This window comes from Rhincodon typus, chromosome 19 (genome assembly GCF_021869965.1).
Source record: "Rhincodon typus isolate 14 chromosome 19, sRhiTyp1.1, whole genome shotgun sequence".
Lineage (NCBI taxonomy): Eukaryota > Metazoa > Chordata > Chondrichthyes > Orectolobiformes > Rhincodontidae > Rhincodon > Rhincodon typus.
In genome coordinates, this window is record NC_063350.1 from 32,687,680 (window position 1) to 32,696,487 (window position 8,808).

The 8,808-nt window shown below is 42.1% G+C and overlaps 1 protein-coding gene across 1 annotated transcript; it reads left to right on the forward strand.

Moving 5' to 3' along the window:
- The first annotated feature begins 543 nt into the window (after positions 1 to 543).
- LOC125485469 (serine/arginine repetitive matrix protein 3-like) lies at positions 544 to 8,109 on the forward strand. Its single transcript, XM_048608418.1, has 2 exons — positions 544 to 656; positions 7,341 to 8,109. Exon 2 carries the CDS (start codon positions 7,367 to 7,369, stop codon positions 8,030 to 8,032), a length of 666 nt encoding a protein of 221 aa, XP_048464375.1. The 5' UTR covers positions 544 to 656; positions 7,341 to 7,366; the 3' UTR covers positions 8,033 to 8,109.
- Positions 8,110 to 8,808: the final 699 nt, after the last annotated feature.

An 8,808-nucleotide genomic window follows, 5' to 3' on the forward strand; every position in this document is an offset into this window, starting at 1 on the left:
GAACTGACCACAAGACTTCAACAACCACTGGGCATCAGGGTAGCACACAAACCCACATCAACCCTGCGCCAACTGCTCATCCGCACCAAAGACCCACTACCCACTATGGACAGGACCGATGTCATACACAAAATTCCCTGCAAAGACTGCGACAAACACTACATTGGACAAACAGGAAGGAAATTCATCACAAGAGTACACAAACATCAACTGGCAACAAAAAGACATGACCAATACTCACTCATCTCCATCCACATGGATAAGGAAAACCACCAATTCGACTGGGACAACACCAGGATCCTGGGACAGGCAAAGCACAGACAAGCACGGGAATTCCTAGAAGCCTGGTACTCCACTAAGAAAGCCATCAATAAACGCATAGAGCTAGACCCCGTATATACTCCATTGCGAAGGAAAACTGGAAGTGAGGTAATCCAGCTCAACTGACACCAGAGTTTAAATAACAGGCGGGAAAACACAACAGCACTTCATCGGAGGCTGCACTGATGATGTTACCAGCAGGGTAATGAAACGTCTGCGGAACAATGAATCAGCTCGGCGAACCAACCAACCACAACATCCAAAACCTGAGCTACAAATCTACTCTAAAACCTGAAAGTAGAAAGCCAGCTGAGAGACCAGAAACATTCTGAAAGGTTAGTGTAAATTGTTTTGACCTCTTCAAATTGGATGCTGGATTTCTCTGTTTTAATGGTTATTCATCATCGGGATCTGTCCTGCAAAGTTAATTTGAACCTTACATTGATTAGCATTGTGCAACTGTTGTCATGCAATGCAGTACTTTTCTGATAAAGTATCATAATTTCTGTTATAAACTGTGGAAAGGAATGTCCTCTCCTGTCATGTTTGTCATTTAATTGGATTAGCAGGTCTGGCAATTTTTTTAAAATAATGTACTCATGGTGATAGAAAAGAATGATGTGCACCTGCTCCCACTCCATTAATTGACATTTATTTCACTTTGAAATTGAAATAGATGTTTGTTCTGTCAATGGAATTGGAAGTTTTAGTTATGACAGTTAAACCATCTTAAATGCTTGGCTGGCTTTCAAAAACTACAGCTCAGCAGGTGATCTTATTAATCAAACAACTATTGAAACTTTACAAGCATATAATAAAGAACATACCATTGTGGCTTCTTGTTTGTTTACAAACATAAGGAGCATGTAAAGTATTATAAGTTTGTTCCCTTGGGCTTTTGAACTACTATCAATGATAGTAAGTTGGAATTTACAATTTTGTTAGATGGTTGGAAACTTCATACTTCTCCAATGATTTTAAAAAAGTAATTCCATTGTTACTGCATGACTCCTGAGCACTGTTCAAGTGCATCTTTGGGTGACTGACTGTGGAGGATAAATGGAGTCTTAGATGTGGGATAGTGAGATGTAATGGGAAATATGAGCTGGATTAGGAGGTGGCTGGGGGAGAGGGGTGAGTTCTGCAAGGTCTTTAAACATTTTTGGAAGCCTGACTGCACAACAAACCTGAACTCTGTGTGAAACAACAAAAATCCCTTGTGAAGTCACATGAGTCAGATGTGCATTTTGCAAGCCACAGATGTGCACAGATCAGGCTTTCCCAATTCATATGAACATTTGGTAGGTTTTGTGATATAATTCCAAGTCAGAATTGTTATACCATGTAAAGAAACTTGCAGGTCCAGGTGTTCCCATTAATCTACTGTTTCTGTCCTTCTAGTTTAGGGATGCCCAGCCTACAGCCCACAGGCCACAAACAGCTCACAATAGCATTTCATGTGGTCTGGAATCTGCTTTACTCATAGACATATTTACAGCTCATACATAGGTGTCCCATAATTAATAACTACATAAATTTACCTGAGAAGGATCATTGACTAAGAAGAAAAATTGAAAGTTTATTGTACTTTGTTTTTTTTTGTTTACTTTATGTTTCATTTGAAGCCAGATATTCAAAACCTAAGTATAAGTGGATGATTTTGCAAACAGCTGCTCTCTAATCAAGGCTTTTTCTCTCCTGTATGTGCTGTTACAGGTTTACTGGCGAGCTTATCAGCAGTAAACACAGGAGACAATCAGTCTGCGGTTGGTGGAACCGTGAGCATCCCAAGGCCTATACTCTGTGGTTGGGTCTGGGAATAGGAGCCTTTTGAGTAGTCTCTGGCTTGGGGAGGAGGGGGAAGGAGATGAAAGTTGCACCACGGGTAGAAGGCGAGAGTTAGATGGCAGAGAGCAACTGCATTCTGGGTTGTGACGGTGATGGGGGAGCTTGATAGTCGGGCCACTGGGTCTTTCCTATAAATTTTCTTTATATTTTTTTTTATTTATTTTTATCAAATTATATTTAAGTCTGACCACTTTCATTTCAGCACAAGTTTTGCTGACTGTGCCTGCCCCCCCACCTGAGAAAGAGAAAATTTGAAGCGTGTGCCCTCCGTTGTAGGTGATAAAGATCAGATGTTTGGAGAGTGCTGTTCAAATTGATGAGTTCCTTGACTGCATCTTGTAGGTGGTACACGTTGCCACTATTATCTGTCAGCGGTGGAGGTAGTAAATGTTTAGGATGGTGGATATAGTGCCAATCAAGCAGGTTGCATTGCTTTGGATGAAGTTGAGCTTCTGAGTGTTGCTGGAGCTGCATTCACCCAAGCAAGTACAGAGGATTTGATCATACTCCAGACTTGTGCATTGTAAATGTGCACAGGTTTTAGAGATGATTCTCTCACCATAGAATTCATAGCATTTCACCTAGTCTTGTAGGTACAGCAATTATATAGCTGGGCCAGTTAATTTCTGGTTAATGCTAAACCACAGGATATTGATGGTGAGGGATAGTAATACCATTGAATGTCAAGGGGAAATGTTTGGATTGTCTCTTATTGGAGATAGTATTTACCTAAATGTGGCATAAGTGTTACTTTCCACAAATCAGTCCCAGCTTGATCTTACTGAATGTGAACATAGAGTGCTTCAATATCTGAGGAGTTGAATGACACCAAACAGCAAGCATCTCCATGTCTAACTTGATGATGATGTGGAAGTGCCGGTGTTGGACTGGGGTGGACAAAATCAAAAGTTATAGTCCGACAATTTTGAAATCACAAACTTTTGAGTGCTGCTGCTTCATCAGGAGGAGTTTTCTCCCTGATGACTTCCCATTGACTTCAATTTTGTTGGGGCACCTTGACTCAACCAAATGCTGCCTTGATATCAAAGTGCTGTTTTGATATCTTGATACATTCTAACTTGCAGTGACTATCAATTCAGTTCATGGTTGACATAATGGACACATAGCCCAAAATTTCAAATGGTTTAGTAAGGTATCAACCTCGTGAGTCAGAATATGGGACTTTGGACACTCCACCTTTAAATCTAGAGCAAAATTCTGCTTGAAGCGAGGGAGGGAATAAGATACATCAACCCTGGATAAGGTTGAACCAGGTAAATGAATGGTTTAAACTATGATGATTTCATGCCCTAAAGTTCTGACATTTAAGTCCTATGATCCAATGTGTATACCGCAAGGGCAACCTGTGCCAGCAGCTGAGAAGGACAAACATTGGTAGCTTAAAAATGGTTTGCTACATTTCATTATGCTATTAGGTAAAGTGTTACGTTGATATAAAATATTGATATATATCAATATATTAAGGGGAGGCAATGGCCTAGTGGTATTATTGCTGGACTGTTAATCCAGAGATCCAGATAATGTTCGGGAGACCTGGTTTCGAATCCTGCCATGGCAGATGGTGGAATTTGAATTCAATAAATATCTGGAATTAACAATCTAATGATGACCGTGAATCCATTATCAATTGTCGGAAAAACCCACCTGGTTCACTAATGTCCTTTAGGGAAGGAAACTCCCATCCTTACCTGGTCTGGCCTACATATGACTCCAGACTCTCAGCAGTGGGGTTGACTCTTAACTGCCCTCTGGGCAATTAGGGATGGGCAATAACTGCTGCCTAGCCAGTGACACCCTCATTCCGCGAATGAGTGAGTAAAGAATAATCAATTGATATTTGATATCCATTGTTCAACTTAATAAGTTAGAATGAACAGGCTTTAAAAAGGGTCCTAAAACACTGAGTTAAAATGGTCACACGCATCACCTGACCACACAAGTGGTCAAATGTCAGGAAATTAGTGTTGACTAGCATTATATCTGGAGACAAGGAAACCAACCAGCATCACGCCTCTCTGCCGCCTCTTCCTTGAGTTTAGAAGATAATAAAATTGCTTTTCCTTTCAGTCATGAAAGCATTGTAATTGACTCTGTATTGTTTCTAGTGAAACTGTTGATTTTAAAACATTTTAAATCAGGAAAGACATAGATATATGCTGAAAAGAATTTATACATTTGTCATGGATAACCAGACAGGTTGGAAAGACAGGAGCCAATTCACCCTTCCATGCCTCATAGCAAAAAGCTAATATTTTTACCATGGATTGAGCTTTTCTAAAAAAAAACTTGTTGCTTTTTTATTGGAAGATTCTAATTACATTTGGAGTTAAGAGCAGGATTTTCCTGTCCCAGAGGAGGTAAGAAGGCAGGTAGGTGAACTAAATTAGGTAAGAGGCAATAAATTAAATTCTTGGACGGTTTATTAGAAGGGGCTCTTGTGGTGCACAGGTAAAGTCCCTATCCCTCAACAAGGAGGCTTGAGTTCAAGTCCCACATGCTGCAAGGCTGTGTAATTATATCTCTGAAATGGTTGATTAGAGAAATAGGTTAAATAAAAAAAAAGTTCTTGCTGTCAAGCTGAACTGTAACATTTAATTTCCCAAAGCTCAAAAAGAGACTTGACCTTCTTGCCGTCAGACATCGATAAGCTTGGCTGCATGCGTCAGCATTTTATTAAAAGCCTAAAATCAATTGGAATTAACCAATAAGGAGCCAACTATGTGGTTTTGTGGAGTTAAGTAATATACCACATACAGCCACACCTAGAGTAGTGGTGAATATTACAGTTAAGTTTTAAGGTCTTGATTCTCTAATGGTTCTTTATAGTTAGTGTTATCAAAACAGCTGCCTGCTTCTCCTCGGAAGAGATCAAGAGACCTTCTCAGTCACTGTTCAGTTCTTTATCCTCATCTCCATATCTTCTGTTCCGTCAAAAATACCTCCTTATTATGACAGCTAATTTGTATAGTCTGCTGAAGTTGTTTTTTATGCTTGGTAATTGCAGATGCTGACTCATCTCCAGCATGAGAATGTTTTGATAATAGTGTAAATGTATTCAGAGGTAAAAGATTTTCCAGATCTCCCATGGACATGGTTGATGGTTTCAATGACCTTATAGAACATGTTCATTTCTCCTCAAACTGTCCTCAGTTTAGTCCGTACCATGAAATTTGGCCAACATTTGTGGATTAGGTGAGCCCTGTGTCAATGGTTTGATCCCTTATTAAAACATTTCACTTCAGGAAAATCTTAGGTATTATACCGTTGTGATTCAGAGTTCAATAGCTGGGAATACCTCAATATATCTATTCCATAGGAATGATGTTTCAGGAGCTGCCACTTGCTTCCCTTCAGTAAACAAGAACAATGACAACCAGCTATTAACCTCAACTGTGTAACTAGTACAATGTTCCATTGTGGAAAAGAGACCAGCAATGTTCATAATCAAGTTGATCTGAGGTGTTGATAGCAATGGAGAAAAAACAAACAAAAATGCTTATGTTAACATTATACCCAATGAGTCAGCCATGACTGTCAACCATATATGCTTTTAGATAAGTGTTCTAATAATCTCAGTTCCAAAGTCCAGAATATCATGTTAGTGAAGTCTCTCAGATGGAACACCTTTTAACCATCATCTGTGACAAATGTGAAGATTATAAGATTATAATTTGTGGACTATATCTTTTGCTTTTTAATATTATTACAGTTTGGATTTGGACTGTATCTTTAAGTGTAGATTAAATGAAAGGGATCATGTGACATGCTGCTACCTATCTGAGTGTTAAATATCAAATGGATGACTAAGTTGTTTCGTTAAGAGGGAGTGCCAAATATCAATTAGGGATGGTGGCAGTTGTTTCTAAGTCCACTATGGGAAAGGCTGGTTACTACATGCTGTCAGCGGATGCATTTTCAGCAGAGGGTAGGTGCATAAAATGAGGTTGGTGCCCAGCCCACCGCCTTCAACTCACCCTGAATGCATCCACAAAAACAGAGGCTCGGCAGATGCCTGCCATATGCAAATAAATAAGGGTCAATTGACCTTATTACAGCTCACCTAACCCAAATATCACCCCACACATTCCATAATACAGTTGGTGTCAGCAGGAGGATGAGATTAGCAGCCCCTTTCATGACAAAAAGACTTTTCAAACAGTGGGAAGGAAGGGAGTACTATATTTGGACATCGGAAACACGTACCTCCCTACCGTCCTCCCAATCAGATTTTAAAACCCATCTCTCTACATTTGTCGCCAAACAAAAAAAGTATTTTGTTAATAATATACCTTTGTATTTGCCCCAGTAAATGTTATAAAATGTGACATTTTTATTGTGTGTCCTTCTTTCAGCTAATAACTATTTGTGTTGAACTTTCCCATTTTTTTTTAGCAATGTGCTTTTTCAGGTTAGGTTCACTGTAGTGATTGTAATGAGATCAGCCATATGGACCTCATAGATTATGAGTTCCATGATTGGGGCTGTTAATCTGATCCAATCAGGGAGCCCTGGCTGACAGTTATAAACAGGAGAGTCAAACGTTCTGTTCACTCTGACAGCTCGCTCTAAGGATGCTGGATCAGTGTCAAGGACTCTCCATGTGTAAATAAAGAGTGACTTGGTGACAGGATACTGACCTCGGTGGAGTTATTTCATCCACCATGGCTCATGTCAATTTTCCTCACACAATTTTCCACTCTTCGTCTCATTAATTACACAACTAGTCTGTTTAGTGCACATCTTGTGGAATCATGCGGCAGAAAAGCCAGAAGTGCTTGCCGCTGACAGGACTTGGAGATACACACCATATCTCAACCCATCTGCACAGTCCTTCAGATACTGCAAGCCAGGCAGTGCTCTTTACGCTGTGGTGTCCAACCATCATCACTAAGAACCCTGCTCAGAAATAAAGCTAGGACTTTACTTCACTGAGCAGGATCTGGAAGAGTTTCTGGTGTGGGAGCTGAAAAGGAAGGCAGTGATTTTTCATACCAACCTGCAAAGGAGGGCATGCCACCTAACTCGGCCAGCCTGGAACAAGACAGCAGCAGCTTCTGGCAAGATGGTGGCAGAATGAGATGCTCCTGCCAAAGCTCCTCTGTTCTGCCAGTTCTTTTTCTTTTTTTCTCTCTCTTTTTCCCTCTTTTTAGAAGCAAATCCTGGAGCAGCAACAGGCATGTGGAGAATGTCCCAGAGCAGCACACGGGCAGCGCGTCCCGGAGCAGCACAAGGGCAGCGAGTCCCGGAGCAGCACACGGGCAGCGAGTCCCAGAGCAGCACACGGGCAGCGCGTCCCGGAACAGCACACGGGCAGCGAGTCCCAGAGCAGCACACGGGCAGCGAGTCCCGGAGCAGCACACGGGCAGCGCGTCCCGGAGCAGCACATGGGCAGCGAGTCCCAGAGCAGCACACGGGCAGCGCGTCCCGGAGCAGCACACGGGTATCGAGTCCCGGAGCAGCACACGGGCAGCGAGTCCCGGAGCAGCGCACGGGCAGCAAGTCCCGGAGCAGCACACGGGCAGCGCGTCCCGGAGCAGCACACAGGCAGTGCGTCCCGGAGCAGCACATGGGCAGCGCATCCCGGAGCAGCACACGGGCAGGGTGTCCCAAAGCAATGTACGGGCAGCGACTCCTGGAACAGTGCACGGGCAGCAAGTACCAGGCAGAGACTGTTGCGGAGGAGGCAGCCCTGGAACTTACCTTGGAGCAGCTGAATGCTGGTACGGAGCGGACTGGGGCTTGGAGTGGAGCAGGGATGGCTGTTCAACTGGGGTCTGGTGTGAGCAGTCAGACAACTTGCGGAGGCCCTGCACTGAGCTGCTACAATGTAATGTATATTTGATATTTTTTATCTGACTGTTACGTCAATCCTTTAATGATGTCTTATTTCTAACTTTATTTTAAACTCTGTAAAATAATGCAACTACTTTTTATTCCTCTTTTGTATCCAAGATTTGTACCTCGATACTTGTACCTAAGATGGTGCCATAAGAGGCAGACAATGTAAAAGCTTTTCACTGTGCTTCTACAATTGAGTACACATGACAATAAAGGATATTCTATCCTATTTTATTCTAGTGTCAGTCAATTATGTGCCATAACTTTAAAAAAAATACACACAGCAGTGCAGAACAAAGGTTATTGATCTGAATTCCACAAACATAGATGCCAGATGCCATCATCTTCTCTCTCTACTTCACACTCACAGGGCCACCACTCATTTGAACTCTGCCACTGCATATCCATCTCATCAAGTCCCATGCGTGACATGCATACAGCAGGTCCACTCAAGAGCCCTCACCCTCTTCTTCCTTCTAAATTACTAAACTTGGCTGCCGTCTGTCCTTCTTCCTATTTACTCTGTGGGGACATCTCACCACCTCCCTTACCCCTGCATTATGAGTAACTGCTGTCCTTTCCATTTCCATTACACCGAACCCTCTTTTTGTTTCATTGCAGTAAAATTGCCTCATAACCAGGCTAAGAGATGAAGACCAGCAGAGAAATGGTGAACTTAAGGCTCCTTACACCCTATGAGGAGTAGGTATTAAACTTGGCCAGAGGAGAATGCAAAGACACATGAGAATGCAGAGACTTCCATTGGCAAACAACCCATTG

Excerpts from the sequence above, each read along its gene's own strand:
- LOC125485469 (XM_048608418.1), top strand. The coding sequence starts at position 7,367 with ATGTGGAGAATGTCCCAGAGCAGCACACGGGCAGCGCGTCCCGGAGCA.